We start from the raw sequence: 19,526 nt of genomic DNA, 5'->3' as shown, positions 1-19,526 counted from the left end.
TCTTTTTTTTTTTTTAACCACAGTTCTTTTTAATCTCTGCATCAGAAATGCAGGAGGACACATTATTTCAATGTTTACTATGTATAAGACTTCACAGAATAACAAAAAAGATTGACAAAAATCCCTGCCTTTCCGGAGCTTACGTTTAAGTTGGGGGAAGAGGGCAAAACAGGCAATAAACAAGACAAATACAGAAAATACATTGGATTGTGGTAAGTGCTTATAAGGGGGAAAAAAAAAAAAGCAGAGACAGGAAATAAGTAGCATAGTGAGCATGTGTGACTATGCATTTTGAGGAGAGAGCGTCGCATTTTTAAAAGGGTAACCAGAGGTGCCTTCACATGGAGGTGGGTATTAATAGAGGTTCTACCACTCTTGATAAAACTTTATTGCCTAGTGTTGCTAATTATTTCATAAACATATTAATTCTATGACATAAGTAAAACTGCCTTCAACACAAACACTACAGCCTTTGACCTCTTTCAATCATCTTTAAGGCTTTTCTAAACCTCCAAAAGTTAAGGATTGCACTAAGTAAAGGTCCCTTTTCCACTTTTTCTTTTGAAAATAACAGGCTACAAAACACACAGTACAATACTTCAAAAAAAACCTCTTAAAATATTTTAAGACATCTTAATCACTCATAGGAAATCAAAGACAACTCTAAAGTTTCAACTGTTGATAAATGGGAAAATGGTGTTCCAGTAAATAGGGGAGTTCATAAAAGGAGCTGATTGGGAAGGGTAGAGTTCAGTTCTCTTTAGGGCATGTAAGACTGAAATGCCAGCAACATAATCAAATAGGGGACACGATATGAATCAGAACTGTCAGGGCACCTGGCTGGCTCAGTTGGCAGAACATGCAACTCTTAATCTCCGTGTAAGGGGTTTGAGCCCCACGTTGGATGTAGAGCTTACTTAAATGAAAATATAAAAACTTAAACACAAAATCAGAACTGTCATTGTCAGGGACTACATCTGAAGCCATGAAAATGGACAGACTCCACACAAAGGCAAACAAACCAATTCCTTATACTTCATTAGCCCACTGTCCACTTTGATTCCTTTACACTGCTAGGGATGGATCCAAGATACAGCATTTCCCTGTTCCCCTTCACAATATACCAGGGATCCTCCTACTCTTCACCTGAAATCCAGGGGTAAAAAAAGAAAAACTACCAAAGGCAGAATTAAGGGGGAGAACCAGAATAGCGCATATTCACAGAAGCCAAGAACAGAAACTTGTTTCAAGAAGAGTGGTATCCCCTCTTTTCTATTTAAATGCTTCCCAGTATTACCTCACCAAAGTCCTCTAGCATTATCACTGCCTTCTGGGTTCTCAATAAGCCTATTGTTTATGACACAACAGTATGGCATATTTATAATTGTGGAACTTAAAATTACAATAAATAGGAGCACCTGGGTGGCTCAGTTGTTTAAGTCAGACTTCGGCCCTAGTCATGATCCCAGGATCCAGGGATCAAGCCTTGAGTTCAGCTCCCTGCTCAGCAGGGAGCCTGCTTCTCCCTCTCCCTTCCTCTCCCCCATCCCCTGCTTATGATCTCTCCTCCTCTCTAATAAATAAAAATCTTTTTAAAAATTACAGTAAATACGTATCTATACACTTCCCACATACCTGTTTTGTGAAACTGAGCATAATCTCTTAGAGATGGACTTCATTTTAATTGTCTTTATCTTACCTCCTATCACTCTTAGCAGGGTCCATAGCAGTTACTCCAGAAATGAATAGTGTCAAAGAAGTCTTAGAAAACTGCTATGCTAATAATCTGCATAGTATATTCCCCTCTCTCCCATTTTTGTATGCATTTTAAGCCTTTTTATTGTGAAATGTAATATCCAGTAAGTGCAAAAGCTATATATATATATACACACACACACACACATATACACACATACACATACACACACACACAAACTCAAAATATATAAACAAGTACATACCTATGTAAATACTACACAGGTCAAGAAATGAAATACTGCCATCACTACACAGGTCAAGAAATGAAATACTTTCATCAACCCCAGGAGCCCTTGCATGCTCTTTCTCAATCACATTTCTTTCCCACAAGAGAAATCACTTAAATGATAACTACCTCTACACATTCCTTTTTTAAAGCCAAAATACATACCCCTAAATATCATGGCTTAATTTTGCCTGATTTTGAAATTTATATAAATGTAGCCATAGAAATATACTACTTTGCTTACATTTCCTCTTCAGTCAACATTGTATTTGTAAATTTATGCTGTTGCACTTACCTAAATAATTCATTTATTTTTACTGTGATGTACTCTAATTATTCATAGTACTGCTTATTCAATTTGTTATTAGTTAAATCAATTTACATTTCTATCAGCAGTGTATGAGTTCCAATTTATCAACATTTGATATTACCATAAAATTTTAATTATAACCATTCTGGCAGGCATGCAGTGGAATCTTGCTGTGGACTTTGTACTTCTCTGACTACGAATGAAGATGTTCAACATCCCCTGCCCCCCCTTCATGAAATACATCTCAAAGTCTTGCCCATTTTTTATGGGACTGTTTTTGTTTTTGTTTTAATTTTTATTTATTTATGATAGTCACACACACACACACAGAGAGAGGCAGAGACACAAGCAGAGGGAGAAGCAGGCTTCATGCCGGGAGCCCGACGTGGGCCTAGATCCCGGGTCTCCAGGATCAGGCCCTGGGCTGAAGGTGGTGCTAAACCGCTAAGCCACCTGGGCTGCCACTGGGACTGTTTAATTCTGATTAATTTATAGACCTCTCTACATGTTCTAGATATAGATTCTTAGATGTTGCAGATATCTGTTGTCTCACTGTAGTGTACATTTTCACTTGCTTCATGTGTTAACGAAATTTCTCATTTTAACTTGTAAGGATTATTTTCTTCTGTCATGCTTAAAAAATCTTTACCTAATACGAAATCATACGTATATTCTTGTATGTTATCTTCTGAAAGTTTATTATTCAGCTTTCCACAATTAGGCCTATAATCTCATAGAACTTATTTCTTTGTATAATGAGGAATAAGTCAAGTTTCACTCTTTCCCATGTGAATATTCACCACAGTTTAAGATTATCCCTTCTGGGGTGCCTGAGTGGTTCAGTGGTTAAGCTTCTGCCTTTGGCTCAGGTCGTGATAAAATATCCCTTCCATATTCCTCTGCAATATTCCTCCAATTAAGTGCCCATATATGTCTGAATCCATTCTACTGACCTATTTACTTTATACTCAAGCCCATATCACCCTGTATTACATGTGGTCATTTTATAAGTTTTGACATCCAATACAGCAAATTCTCCCACCTTCTCACTATTCAAGATTGTCCTATTTCTAGGTCCTTTGCATTTCCAAATAAATTTTAGAATTAGATTTTGAAGTTTCACATAAAAAGCCGTCGTCAAGATTCTGATTAGGACTGCAATGAAATTACAAATTAAAATGAAACATGACACCTTTAGTAGAATATTGAGTCTTACTTGCTTCCCCAATCAAGAATTGCTCCCAAACAAAAATGGATGTTGAGAGAATTCCAGGAAGATAAACAGGTAGCACCTGGAATTCCATTCATAAACAACAAATGCACCAACAGAATCTGCCTAATATAACTATTTTGGAATTATGGAGTCAAAGGCTTGCTTACAAATTCCAGGGAAGACTTGGGACAGTAAAATGGCCATTGACTGTGGTAAATTTCAGCTTTCAGCACAACAGTAGCTACCCATTCCCCATCCTCCAGTCACCAGGCAGGTAGCTGTGTGTGTGTATATGTTCCAGAAGTAGCTTGTAGCTTGTGGTAGCCAGGCAAAAAGGGTTCTGTCCTCCAAAACATCAGAGATCTCTGACTGCTGGCTGCTTCTAATCAAAGGTGCAAAGAGGTAGGCAGTCATTTTTGTTGCACCTCCCCCAACTACTGCAAGCCCTTCTTCCTGTCTTAAGCGACTTCCAAGGAATTTCGAAGGCTAACACTCTTCATTCCCCCCTTCAGTTTTTTACTTTTTCCCCTCTCAAGACCCAGATATTAAAGATGAGGATATTCAAAACCAAATGACTATGCATGAAAACAAAAAGGCTCAAAGACCAGAAAACAGACCAAGGTGATCTTTAACAGAGACTACCTAGGATAAAAAAAAATAGAAATAAAAATAAAATAAAAATAAAAATAAAAATAAAAATAAATAAAATAAAATATAAAATAAAGTATAAAATAAAAAACTCTGGGGAAGAACGAGAATTTGATTTCCAGAGTTACAAATTATTAGATTCAAATGTCCAGTGCATGGAGCCTGCTTCTCCCTCTGCCTGTGTCTCTGCCTCTCTCTCTCTCTCTCTCTGTGTGTGTGTGTGTGTGTGTGTGTGTGACTATCATAAATTAAAAAAAAAAAACAAAAACGATTTGTAACTGTACTTTGTTTCCTACAGGACTTGAGACTAATTTTTTTTTAATTTTATGTATTTATTCATGAGACAGAGAAAGAGAGAGGCAGAGACACAGGCAGAGGGAGAAGCAGGCTCTATGCAGGAAGCCTGACATGGGACTCAATCCCGTGTCTCCAGGATCATGCCCTGGGCTAAAGGCAGCACTAAACCACTGGGCCACCAGGGCTGCCCCAAGAGACTAATTTAAAGGGAAAAAAATCCATTAGTGTAAAAGCTACTATTACTTTAACTTTGTTTATAACTCCAAATTTTGTTTTCTAAATAATTTGAATGGTTAATACATTTTTTTAAGTTTTAGTTTATCTTTTCAAGCATGCAACGTATAAAGTTGTAAAACTGTGACATCAATAACTGAAAGGAGTAGAGTTATTGATGTTAAATTACATAAAAATCAACTTATAAATTTAGGATGTTAAACATAATCCCATGGCAACCAAAGAAAATAGTTCCAGAACACACATTAAAGGAAATGAGAAAAGAACTTAAACAATTCACTACAAAACACTAAAAATACCTACTAAACACAAAAGACAATAAATAATGCAGGAAATAAGGACCAAAAAAGGCTTCAAGGCATATATAGAATATACAATGAAAAAGGAAAAGAAAAAAAAAAAAAAAAGAAAAAGGAAAAGAAAAGCACAATAACAGAAGTTCCTCCTGTCATTATCTTAAATGTAAATGGTTTAAATTCTCCCATTAAAGACAGATTAGAAGAACTGATGAAAACACATGATCTAATTATACCTTGTCTACACAAGATTCATTTAAGATCCAAAGACACAAACATGTTGAAAGTGAAAGGCTAGGAAAAGATAGTCCCTAAAAATAATAATCAAAAGAGAGTAGGAGTGGCTACACTAGTATCAGACAAAATAAGTATTAAAATAAGCCAAAAAGGTTGGGGCACACGGGTAGCTCAGTGGGTTAAGTGTCTGACTCTTGGTTTCAGTAACAATTATAAACATGAATATACCTAATGACACCCTATCAAAATATATGAAGCAAAAATGATATAATTAAAGGCAAAAATACATAGGTCTGCAATAATAGCTGGAGAGTTCAACACCCCATTCAAAGTAACGGACAGAACAATCAGAAGATAAGCAAGGAACCAGAGAACTCAACACAAAAAAACTAGATCTAATAGACATATACAGAACACCTTACCCAACAACAGAATACACATTCCTCTCAAGTACATTTGGGACATCTTTCAGGATAGATCATGTTAGGCCACAAATTACGTCTGAATAGATTTTAAAAAGACAGATATCATGCAAATTATCTTCTCTGACCATAACAGGATAAAGTTAGAAATCAGTAACAAAAGGAACACTGGAAAATAACAAAACTGTGGAAATTAACACACTTTTCAACAATCAATGGATTAAAGAAATCACAAGGGAAATTAGATGATACTTAGAGACAAAGGAAAACAAAAATGCAACATACCAAAACTAAAGACACAGTACAACTGTTTCTATAAGAAAAATTTAATAGCTCTAAATGCTTAAAAAACATGAAAGATCTCCCAAATCAACATCTACCCAAGACTACATCACAAAGAAAGAGCCAATCAGAACAGACCTAAAACTAGTAAGGATACTGAATTACTAATCAAAACCTAGCAACAATGAAAAGCCCTGGACCTGGTAGCTTCACTGGTAAATTCTTTACTAAACATTTAAAGGACTAATAATCTCAATCATTCTAGAACTTACCCAGAAAACTGAAAGGAAGGGTACATTTCCAAACTCATTCTATGAGGTTAGAATTACTGATATCAAAGCCAAATAAAGACATTTAACAAACAAAACTACAGACAATATTACGAACACTGTTGTAAAATTCCTCAACAAAATACCCAGCAAACAAGATTCAGCAGTTTATTAAAATGATTATACACCATTAATGTGGTTTATTAATGATTATACACCATTAATAAAAAAGAGTTCAACATATAAAAATTTATGCCACATATACAGAACGAAGGTAAAAAAAAAACCAAATGATATCTCGATTGATACAGAAAAAGCATTTGACAAAATTTAACATCCTTTTACGATAAAAACAATAAAAAAAAATAAGAACAGGAAATTACCTCAACATTAATAAAAGCCATATATGAAAAAGCCAAAGCAACCATCACATTCAATGGTGAAAGGCGGAAAGGTTTTCCTGTAAGAGCAGGAATAAGGCAAAGATGGCCACATTCACCACTTCTACTCAACACTCTACTGTGTTTGACTCAGGGAATTTGGTAAGAAAAAGAAACAAGAGGCATCAAAATTGAAAAGGGACAAATAAAATGATCTATTTCAAGGTAGTGTGGCTATTTAGATACAGAAAATGCTAGAGGCACCTGGGTGGCTCAGTCAGTTAAGTGTCTGCCTTTGGCTCAGGTCATGATCTCAGTGTCCTGGGATCAAGCCCCACGTTGGGCTCCCTGCTCAGTGGGGACTGCTTCTTCCTCTGTCCTTTCCCCTCTACCCCCCCACACCCCATGCATGTACTCTTTCATGTGCACACACACTCTCTCTTGAATAAATTTCTTTTTAGAAGCTGAAGCTCGCTCTAACACACACACAGTGAGAATAAATGAATTCAGCAGGAATAAATGATTCAGCAGGATGCAACAGGATACAAAGTCAACAAAAATCTGCTGCATTTATATACACGAACAATAAATCTGAAAAGGAAAGGACAAAAACAATTCCATTCACAACATCAAAAAGAACAAAATAGGGATCCCTGGGTGGCGCAGCGGTTTGGCGCCTGCCTTTGGCCCAGGGCGCGATCCTGGAGACCCGGGATCGAATCCCACATCAGGCTCCCGGTGCATGGAGCCTGCTTCTCCCTCTGCCTGTGTCTCTGCCTCTCTCTCTCTCTCTGTGACTATCATAAATAAATAAAAAATAAAAAAAATAAATAAATAAAAAATAAAAATGGCAGTTTTTAAAAAAAAAAAAAAAAGAACAAAATACTTAAGACATTAACTTAAGGAAATAAACTCATACAATTACAACTACAAAACATTTCTGATAGAAATTAAACACAACATAAGTAGCAGCACATACTATGCTCATGATTGTCAAGATTTAACACTATTAAAATGTCATTTCTACCCAAAGCAATCTCTAGATTCAATATAATACTCATCAAAATCCCAATGACAGTTTTTGCACAAATAGAAAAACCCATTCTAAAATTCGTATGGAATCTCAATTCATATGAATAGCCAAAAGGAATCTTGAAAAATAATGAAAAACAGGAGTATTCACACTTCCCGATTTCAAAACTTACTACAAAGCTACCATAACCAAAACAGTGGGATTGGCACAAAGGCAGACAAACAGACTAGCGGGATACAAAAGATAGCCCAAAAATAAACTCTTGCATATATAGCAAATTATTTTTGAACAAGGGTGCCAAGACCATTCAGTGGTGATGGGACAGTCTTTTCAATAAATGGTGCTAGGAACACTAAGTATCCACATGTAAAACAGTGAAGTTTGACCCTTACCTAATACCACATACAAAACAATGAACTCAAAATGGATCAAGAACCTAAGTCAATAAAACTCTTAGAAGGAAAAAACAGAACAAAAGCTTCATGACACTGGATTTGGCAATGATTTCTTACATGCAACATGAAAGAGACAGGTAACAAAAAAAGACAAGTTAGAATCATGAAGATTTTTAAATTTTTTGTATCAAAAGACACTAAACAAAAAGTAAAAAGGCTACCCACAGAATGGGAGAATTATTTGGAAACCACATCTTGATATGGGATAATGTACAGAATACAGACAGAACTCCTAAAACCTAACAAGGAAACCAAACAACCCAATTCAACAATGAGGAGAGAACTTGAACAGACATTGCTTCAAAGAAAACATACAAATGGCCAATAAGCACATGAAAAGATCCTCAACACCAGTAATCATTAGGGAAATGCAAATCAAAACTACAATGAGATACCATCTCACACCAATTAGGATGGATCTTATTAAAAAAAACAAAGTAAGTGCCAGTGAGGATATAGAAAAATTAGAACCCTTGAGCACTATTAGTGGGAATATCAAAGAGTATAGATGCTATAGAAAAGAGTATGATCGTTCTTCAAAAAATTAAAAGTAGAGGGACGCCTGGGTGGCTCAGCAGTTGAGTGTCAGCCTTCAGCTCAGGGAGTGATCCTGAGATCCAGGATCCAGTCCCACATCAGGCACCTTGCAGGGAGCCTGCTTCTCCCTCTGCCTGTGTGTCTCTGCCTCTCTGTCTCTCATGAATAAATAAATAAAATCTTTAAAAAAAAAATAAAAGCCGAATTACGATATGATCCAGAAATTCCATTTCAGGTTATATACTCAAAAAATTGAAAGCATAGTCTCACAAAGATATCTATACATAGCAGAATTATTTACAATAGCTATAACAAGGAAGCAACCACAGTGTCCATCATCAATGGATGAATGGGTAAGCAAAATGTGGTAAGACATCAATGAAATATTATTCGGCCTTAAGGAAGGAAATTCTGCAATAAGCTGTAGCATAAACCCCAAAGATACAATTTTAAGTGAATTGAACCAGTCACAAAAAGACAATAATGAATGATTCCACTTATATGAAGTACTTACAGTAGTCAAAATCATAAAGATAAAGTAAAATGGTGATTGTCAGAGGCCGGGGAAGAGGGAAATGGGGAATTATTGTTTTAATGGATTCACGGTTTTAGCTTCATAACATAATGAAAGTTATGGTGATAATGGTTATTACATAACAGTGTCAATGTACTTAATACACTGAACTGTGTGCTTAAAAATGGTTAAGATAGTTAAGTTTATGTTGAATGTATTCTACCACAATAAACAACCTTTTAAACAATGGATGTTGAATTTTCATCAATTTTACAGCATTTCCTGATAACATAAAATTTCTCTCCTTTAACCTTATTAGTGTTCTTAAATATTTTATCATTTTTTTTTAATTTTTATTTATTTATGATAGTCACATAGAGAGAGAGAGAGAGAGAGAGGCAGAGACACAGGCAGAGGGAGAAGCAGGCTCCATGCACCGAGAGCCCGATGTGGGATTAGATCCCGGGTCTCCAGGATCGCGCCCTGGGCCAAAGGCAGGCACCAAACCGCTGCGCCACCCAGGGATCCCTATTCCACTGTTTCTATCTATACCAAATGTCTATCCATTCACCTGATAGACAAAGGTTGTTTTGAATTTTCTTGCTATTATAAATAAAGCTGTTATGAATAACCACATATAAGACTTTATGTGACATATACTTTAATTTCTGTTGAGTAAATGCATACAAGTGAAATGACTGTATTGTAGGACATATTCTTAACATTTTAAGAAACTATCAAACTATTTACTAAAGTGTACCATTTTACATTCCCACCAGCTATGCATAAGAGTTCCATAAGTTCTATACTCTATCAGTATTTGATATGGTCCGTGTTCTTAATTTTAGCCAGTTAAAGTATATCTCCTTGTGGGGTTTTTTTGGTTGGGTACAGTATACTTTATTGATGGGAACAGAACAAGGTAGGACTCCCTAGGCCCCTACCCTTCTTCAGGGAATCTATGATGAAACTGTGCATAAAGATTGAGACATTCTCAGTGTGCTGGGGGACGAATTGCAGCAAGGATTCCCCCACCTCTCTCTTCTTGCTCTTGCTGGGGCTGTTAGTCCAGGGAGCTCTTACTCCTTGGAGGCCATGTAGATCATAACGTCCACCACCTGGTTACTGTAGCCAAATTCATTCTCATACCAGGAAATGAGTTTGACAAAATGGTAAGGGCAATGCTAGTTCCAGCATCAAAGATGGAAGAGCTGGTGTCAATGTTAAAGTTGCAGGAGAAATCTAGTCTTCACTGTGACTCAAGATGCCCTTTGGAGGCTCTCAAAGAGTATTTACTTCAACCTTCACCATTCTGTCTTAGGGAGTGTTGGCAGTGCACCAGAAGATGGGGCTAGCTGTTGATGAGGGATGAGCAAAGAGCCTCCCTTGTGGTTTTAATAAGCATTTTTTTAATGACTAATGTTAAGCATCTTTTCATGTGCTTGATCTGCTGTCTGTATACCTGCTAATAAGAATCTTTTTCACTTTTCTGTTTGTTTTTTTAATTATGTAGCCTGCCTTCTGAGTTTTTAGTATTCTGAATGAGTTTTAAGAATTCTTTACTATAGGGGACCTGGGTGGCACAGTCGGTTGGCCATCTGACTTCAGCTTGGGTTGTGATCTTGGGGTCCTAGGATCTGGTCCCGCGTGTATGGCTCCCTGCTCACCATAAAGTCTGCTTCTCTCTCTCCTTCTGCCCTTCCCCCAGCTTGTGCTAATAAATAAAATCTTTTTTTTTTTAATGAAGTTTTCACTTTCTTTGGTGTCTTTTTTTTTTTTTTTTTAAGATTTTATTTATTTATTCATGAGAGACACAGAGAGAGAGGAAGAGACACAGGCAGAGGGAGAAGCAGGCTCCATTCCATGCAGGGAGCTTGATGTGGGACTGGATCCCGGGTCTCCAGGACCACACGGCGCTAAACCGCTGAGCCACCCGGGCTGCCCTAATAAATAAAATCTTAAAACCTCTTTATTACAGCTACAAGTCCTATGTTGGCTGGATATTTTTTATAGTATTTCTCTTAGTTTACAGCCTGTTTTTAAATTTTAACAGGTCTTATGGAAGAGCAAGTTTTTATTTTGACAAATTCAATTTCATTACATTTTTTGACATTTACGATTGTGGTTTCGGTATCCTGTTTTAAAAATCTTTATGAGCCACAGTCACAAAGGATTTTTTCCTTTATTTTTCTTCTAGACATTGTATACCCTAAAGCACTTATATTTCACCTAAGACATTAACTCTTAAATCTTGAGATAGTTTTTTATATATAAGGTAAAGTCATGACTGAGGTTCTCATTTTATTTCTGGAGGCTATCACACTATTCCAGATCCATTTGTTGAGAAGATCATCATTTCCTCATTAAACTGACTTGGAATTGTGCCAAAAATTCACTGGCCTCCATTTTTGTGTATCAACTTCTGAACTCTGTTCAGAACTCTGTTCTGTTCCACTGACCTATTAGGTCTTTATCCCAAATACTTCAGCTTTAGAGTAAGTCTTAAAATCAGGTAGTGTAAGTCTACCAAATCTACCAACTATGTTCTTTATCAAAATTGTTTATCAACCACTCTCAGTTCTTTGCTTTTCCATGTAAATTTTACAACTTGTCAATTTCTTCCAAGAAACTCCTACTGGGATTTTTCACTGAGAAAGCATTTATTTATTTATAAATCAATTTGTGGAGAATTATATCTTACTAAGAGAGTCTTCAAATGTGCAGAAACAATCTACCTCTCCGTTTATTTAGGTCTTTTTAAAAAGTGCTCTCAACAATGTTTTGTAGTTTTTTGTTGTTGTTGTTTTTTAATTTTTATTTATTTACTTATGATAGTCACAGAGAGAGAGAGAGGCAGAGACACAGGCAGAGGGAGAAGCAGGCTCCATGCACCGGGAGCCCGATATGGGATTCGATCCCGGGTCTCCAGGATCACGCCCTGGGCCAAAGGCAGGCGCCAAACCGCTGCGCCACCCAGGGATCCCTGTTTTGTAGTTTTTTGTAAAAGGTCTTAGGAAACTTTTGTCAGATTTATCCTTAAGCATCTCATTTATTTGGATGCTATTTTAAATAGTACATTTATTTCAATTTCCATTTATTGTCACATATACAAATATATATATATATATATATATATATATATACACACACACAAATATACCGTCTACTAGTATTATTGTAAACTAACATAATTCTAGTAGCTTTTTTGTAGATTCCTTAGATTTTCCAGTCTATGAATAAAACCAATTTTACTTCTTTCTTTCCAATCTGGATACATTTTCTTTTTCATGCCTTACTGCACTGGTTAGGACCGTCAATAGGATTTTAAATAGACATGGCAAAACACATTTTCTTCATTCCTAATCGCTGGGGGAAAGCGATCTTTCACAATATGTTCTTTGTAGAATTTTTCATAGATGTTCTTTATCAGATTGAGAAAGTTTCCTTCTACTGTGCTTAAGAATTTTTATCAGAAATGGATTTTGCCAATTTTTAAAAATATCTATTGAAATGATAACATAGGAGGCACCTGGGTGGCACAGTTGGTAAAGTATCTGTCTGCCTTCAATACAGGTCATGTTCCCCAGTGCCCTGGATCTAGCTTTCTGCTCAGTGGGTAGTCTGTTTGTCCTTCTCCCTCTGCTCCTATCCCTGCTCATAAACACGTGCATGCACGTGCACTCTTTCTCTCTCTCTCGTTCTCTAATAAATAAGTTTTTAAAAAGAGAGAATAATATGGCCCCCTTTTTCTGAGTCTGTTATGATAACAGTGAACAACACTGATTATTTTCAAATGTTAAATCAACCATGCACCCCTTGGTAAATCCCACTTGGCCATGATGTATTATCCTTTAAATATATTCCAGATTTTATATGCTAAAATTCTACGTATAATCTATACATATGTTCGTGAGGATTATCGCTCTACCATTTTCTTGTAATGTCTTTTTCTGGTTTGTATATCAGGGTTATGTTGGTCTCATAGGATGAGATCATTTGTATAAAATGGGCATTATTTCTTTCCTAAATATTTTGAGAATTCACCAGTGAAGGCATCTGGACCTAGAGTCATTACTGTGGAGTTTTTCAACATGTTCATATGTGTAAGGGTAAGCAGTTACTTTTTTTTTTTTTTTTAAAGATTTTATTTATTTATTCATGAGAGAGAGAGGCAGAGACACAGGCAGAGGAAAAAGCAGGCTCCATGCAGGGAGCCCTATGCAGGACTTGATCCCGGAACACCAGGATCATGCCCTGGGCTGAAGGCAGGCGCCAAACCGCTGAGCCACCCAGGGATCCCCTTATTTCTTCTTGAGTGAATTTGGAAACTTCATGTCTAACAAAGAATTTGTCCATTTCATCTAATTTACTGGCATAAAATTGTTCCCTATTAACCTTTGAACATCTGTAGTAATGTCATTTTTCATTCCTGATTTGGTAATTTGTGTTTTTCTTTTTTCCTAATCAGTCTGGCTACAGATAACAATGTTATTATCTTCCCTTTAATAGGTAACTTGTAGATATACGTGTCCAACAAAACTCTAAGTGAGCTAAAAAAGCAGGGATGTCATGTTTTATCCTTTCTCTTGGTACCACCCACTGTAGCTAAGCACAGTGTCTTTATATCATCAGCAGTATTTTGACAAACAAAATGGTAAACAGATGATAATCAAGTGAAGGCCAAATTTCAAAAATTGTATTTTATACAGTAGGAAAAAAACATGAAGATTTTCAAGTCAGAAAAACTTGGGTTTAAATCTCTACCACTCCCTTAATACCAAGGTTATCTTGGGGAACAAGTTACATAAACTCTGTAAGCACTTAATTAATGCATTTTGTAAAATGGAGAAACCTAAATGATGTAACTCTCATAGAGTGTTCTGCATAAAGAGAGATGGCCAACGGACCATGAAAAGATCCACAGTATCACTCATCATGATACTGGGAAATGCAAATCAAAACTACAATGAGGTGTCAATTCACATCCTGTCAGAATGGCTAAAATCAAAAACACAAGAAACAAATGTTGAAGATGATGTGGAGGAAAAAAGGAATCCTCTTGTGCTGCTGGTGGGAATGCAAACTGGTACGGCCACTCTGAAAACAGTGTGGAGTTTCCTTAATAATTAAAAATAGAACTACTCTATGATTCAGGAATCACACTCCTGGATATTAACCCAAAAAAATACCGAAACACTAAATCAAAGGGATATATGCACCCCTATGTTAATGGTAGCATTATTTACAACAGCCAAATTATGGAAATAGCCCAGTGTCCCTTGACTGATAATGTACAAGGAAAATGCAATATATAATATATACAATGGAATATTCAGCCGTAAGAAAAAAGGAAACCTTGCCACTTGTAATGAATGTTCTAGCTGGAGCTCGAGAGTATAAAGCTAAGTGAAATCAGTAATTCAGAGGAAGACAAATACCATAGGATCTCACTCATGTGGAATCTAAGAAACAAAAAAATAAAGGAAAACAAAAAAAGAGAGACAAACCAAGAAACAGACTCTTAACTATAGAAAAGAAACAGATAGTTATTCAGAGGGGAAGGGGGAGGGGGAGAGACAGGAAAAATACAGATGGGATTAAAGTGTACACTTATCAAGATAAAAAAATTAAAATTTTTAAAAATCTAGTGTTAATTATTGATGATGGTGATCTCTTTGACATCAAACTAATTTTAAATCCTTTCTTGGCAAAGTGGTTTCTCTTTAAAAGAATTCAGAATACCTTCTTTATTCTTAATGTTACAAATGTCAGGAACATGTGATGTGTCTAGATAGAATCTTCAAAGTTATTATTGCCTACTATTCAGGGGACCTTTTCAATCTGAAATTTCATGTCCCTCAGAGATAACTTTTCCATCATTTGAGTATTTTCTCTCTCATTTTCTTACCTCTACAACTCCTCTAAATCACCAATTTTTTCCTCACCTATCTTTTTTCAAAACAGACTAAAAGATTTCTTCATCTTCTTCCAGTTTTTACATATATTTTTGTTTGGTTTTGGTCTCAGCAATATTTTTGCCTCCAAGAACTCTTCCCTGTTTCTATTCCTTTTCCATACCAGTCCTAACAAAAATATCTTCCCTCCTTTCCTCATCTTCCCTAATAGTGTAAGAAAATTGATGGCTCCTAGAGCATAGTAAGCCATGTTTTTTATAATGGCCTAATACCAGTGAGAAAAACAAAAAAAATACTTTAATAATTGGCTGGCTTTTGGAGTTAATTCAGATCAAGGATAAGACACAGGGTAAATACACTAACCAAGAAAGCAAACTAAAAAAGCCTAACAGATACACAGTTTTCACACTTAATGCGGCTTCTGTAAGTTATTCTTGTTACTTCCAAATGGAAAAGTGCTGCTCCAAGTGCAAACTGGGAAAAAATTCAATAAGGAAATAAAGAGAGAACCAAACTAATAATTCTACATTTCATTTTAAGCCTTTTAAATCTTTTATATAAAGATCATTTAGGTAGGGCAGCCCCAGTAGCACAGCGGTTTGGCGCGGCCTGCGGCCCGGGACGTGATCCTGGAGACCCGGGATCGAGTCCCACGTCAGGCTCCCTGCATGGAGCCCGCTTCTCCCTCTGCCTGTGTCTGCCTCTCTCTCTCTCTCTCTCTCTCTCTCTGTGTCTCTATGAATAAATTAAAAAAAAAAAAAAAAAAAGATCATTTAGGTATATGGAGGCAGTATCTTAAACACTGAAATAGCAATTAAATAGCCTGGCACTGATCACAAAATAGATATCAGAGACCAGAAACAGACCCAGACATAAATATTTTTCAATTTACTAAATGACAGGTGACATTTTAAGCCAGTAGGTAAAGAATTTCTTCTCAATTAAATAATGGCAAAACTGGCTAGCCATTTTGGGGAAAAAAGATTCCCTACTACAAATTTCACATCAGATAAACCCCAGATCATACTATCTATGTTTAAGCCCACTTATTAATCTAATTAGTATGTTTTTTAATCTTGCAGATGAAGAAACATACTCCATGCTCCATGCAAGACTCCAAAGACAGAAACCATAAAAAACTTTAAAAAAAATTAGAAAGACCAGTAGATTTAACCATCCTCACTTTTTCCTTTTTCAGAGGAAGTGAGGGAATAGGAAAAACTATTAACAAAATTAAAATACAAATTACAAAATTACAACCTGTGAAAATGAAGCTCTTAAAAAAATGTTTTTTGCTGTTCCCAAAAAAGCAAAGAATTCAAAAAGGCAAATTTACAGAAGAAAGTTTATGACAAATGGTCAATAACCTCCTACCTGAAGAAATTTAAGTTTTAAAACAAAATATCAATTTCTATCAGTTGAAATATCCAGTATTAAGAGTACAGAAAATCTGGCACTATCCAACTATTGGTAAATGTGTATTTAGTACAACTCCAAAAACATCTATAAACATTCAAAGTGCTCTCACTGGTACAGCAATTCCACTTCTAACAGCCTATCATGAACATGGATGTTCACTGCTGTACTGTTTATAATAAAGAAAATATAAAAATGCTAAATGTGAGCCACCATGGTGGCTCAGCAGTTGAGCATCTATCTTTGGTTCAGGTCACGATCCCAGGGTCCTAGGATCTAGTCCCGCATCTGGCTCCTCATGGGGAGGCTGCTTCTCCCTCTGCCTATGTCTCTACCTCTCTACGTCTCTCATGAATAAATAAAAATCTTAAAAAAAAAAAAAAAAAAAGAGGCCAAATGTCCAACCAAAAGGACTATAATAATATGAAGCCATTAAAACTAAAATTTAATATAGCTCTGTATCTGTTGATATGGAAAACAAAGCATGTCTTTATGATAACAAGTTTCTAAAGGTTATGAACCACATACACAATAGTTCCATTTCTATAGGAACACGTATGTATGCACACAAGTGTATTAACAGAAAATCCTGGAAGAATGTACACTGAAATATTAAACATCCATTATAACTTAAACAAGTACATAGCAAGCAACAGTGAATGTAAATATAAACTACCAAAAAAGAAGTATTAGTCCAATAAACTAAGAAGCAAAAAACTCTTCAATTGTATGGCAAAAATAAATTCAATATATTTGAAAAAAAATTTTTAATACCATAGAAAGGAAAAAAATCAAGAATGATATAATATGTGATTTGGTGGGTCTACCTAAGATGTTATCAAAAAGGAAAGATAAACTTTTCAAAATAGTACATAAAGCTGGGGCAGCCTGGGTGGCTCAGTGGTTTAGCGCCGCCTTAAGCACGGGGTCTGATCCTAGAGACCCGGAATTGAGTCCCGCGTTGGGCGTCCTGCATCGAGCCTGCTTCTCCCTCTGCCTGTGTCTCTGCCTCTCTCTCTCTCTCATGAATAAATAAATAAAAATCTAAAAAAAAAAAAAAAAAAGTACATAAAGCTTATCCTGTCCCCAAAACTGCAACCATCTGTTGAATGGGTCAAACCAGGACCAGAGGGTCTTGTTACAAATTTCTTCTTTTAGAAAATAATGAGATGTACTAGTTGACTTGATTCTAATAATCATATCACAATGTATACATACACCAAATTGTCATGTTGTACACTTGAAACATATGCAATTGTACTTGTCAATTATACCTCAATAAAAGCTGGCAGGGAAAAGGAAAATGATGGATTATACTCATCATCTGTATATACAAAGAATATGGGAAGAGAAGGGAGACAAAAGAAAAATTCATGAAGCTTCAAAGGCATTCTGGAAGTCCAAATGAGAGGATGATTCAAATGTAGCACAAGAAAGCCATCTTCAAAAAAAAATTACATTTAAAGCAGCTCTGTGTTTGTGTATGTGAAGCTGTGTGTGTGCACACATGCATGAGCACACACACATTATCACACAAACCACAAAGAAAGAAGATATAAGGATGGTAATTTCTCAAAATTCTTACTAGACCACTGATTAAAGGATTAAAATAAGTAACAGTAACATTTGAAATAAATAACCAAACTTTTCTAAAAAATAGAACTATACACTTTTATCTCTCAATAAATACTCACTATATTCTAGCTTCTTTCTCCTCTTTTTCTCTTTCAATTGATCTTCCTCCTCCCTGATTCCCTCCTCTTCTTCTCTTTGTTCCTCTCCCAAAGCATCATAAAATACTGGATCACGATGAGTAGCTTTCCTCTGGAAATGTTTAGCCTTGGATCCTCCTTTAACAAGTACAACTTTTCTTTTCAAACAAGTGCAGCCAAACATGCAGTCTGGTCGGCGGCAGTGAGCAGGCTGGCGCTTCTCCAAAGCTAGACTGGAACACACGCAACCCAATCGACAGAAGTCATTGTTGCATGGAGGGGCTCGTTTTCTTATGATTGTGTGGATGGGTTTAGTTTTGAGAGATGCCTAAAGTTAAAATAGAAAATTGTAAATCTACTGAATCATGCCCCAACACCACTCACTACTTACAAGTCATATATTGGTCTGCCTTTTTGGACTCTGAACACTCAGTACTAACAGCACAAGATTAGAAGTATATTTAAAGGATGGAACATGAATATAACCAGGACTCTGAACAATCGGCCATTCTAAAAAATAGTACAAACAAGAGAATATTTAAATTAATTATGAACCAAAATATCAACGATGAATTTATTCTCAAAAAAAATCGCACATAATGTTCTAAGGCAGGAGTTGACAAGACCCACAGGCCAAATCCAACCTGTTTCATAATAAAGCTTCATCAGAACATATAATGTCTGTAGCATTGTAACAGCAGAGTTGAGTAAATTCAAAAGTAAAATATTTACTACCTGGCCTTCAAAGAAATAGTTTGCTGACACTTGCTATCTAATAACTAATAAAAAGGGAATAGGATAATAGGTACATAACAGTCTTTAGGAATGATTAATAATAAAGGCCACATTGTGTATTTAATCCCAACATCTGATGATCTTCAGGTCTAAAATTTAGTCACAGAATTTAAAAATGGAAGGTAAGGTACATAATATTCATGATCAAAAAAAAATTGGCACATGCTGTTATCATCATTTCACATGCACTCTCAGAGGCTGTTAAGATGAGTAAATCAATAATAATTGAAAAATTCTCAATATAAGATTTTATAAAACTTTAAAAGCAGAGCAGCCTGGGTGGCTCAGCGGTTTAGAGCAGCCTTCAGCCCAGGGCCTGATCCTAGAGACCTGGGATTGGGTCCCATGTCAGGCTTCCTGCATGGAGCCTGCTTCTCCCTCTGCCTGTGTCTCTGCCTCTCCCTCTCTCCCTTTCTGTGTCTCTCATGAATAAATAAAATCTTAAATAAAAAAAAATAAAAAAAAAAAAAACACACACACATACTTTAAAAGCTTTTTCTCAAAAGGTTTAGGATTTTTTTTTTAATTCTGTGAAATTTAGTACCTTTTAAGGAAAACTTTCAAAGCTATTTTAACG

At 35.9% G+C, this 19,526-nt stretch overlaps 1 protein-coding gene across 20 annotated transcripts in view; it reads right to left on the bottom strand.

Annotated features, from left to right (window-relative positions):
- Positions 1-19,526, bottom strand: part of MGA (MAX dimerization protein MGA) — a 172,883-nt gene that overhangs the window by 35,901 nt on the left and 117,456 nt on the right. For all 20 annotated transcript variants that reach the window (XM_077880715.1, XM_077880714.1, XM_077880717.1 and 17 more), the window contains exon 9: positions 18,137-18,482. In XM_077880715.1, coding sequence (XP_077736841.1) covers positions 18,137-18,482 — 346 coding nt within the window. The remainder of the gene's footprint in view (positions 1-18,136; positions 18,483-19,526) is intronic.

The sequence above is a fragment of the Canis aureus genome, chromosome 32, assembly GCF_053574225.1.
Source record: "Canis aureus isolate CA01 chromosome 32, VMU_Caureus_v.1.0, whole genome shotgun sequence".
In the NCBI taxonomy this organism is placed as follows: Eukaryota; Metazoa; Chordata; class Mammalia; order Carnivora; family Canidae; genus Canis; species Canis aureus.
Note: the sequence above shows the minus strand (reverse complement) of the source record. Positions and strands in the feature narration are given on the sequence as shown.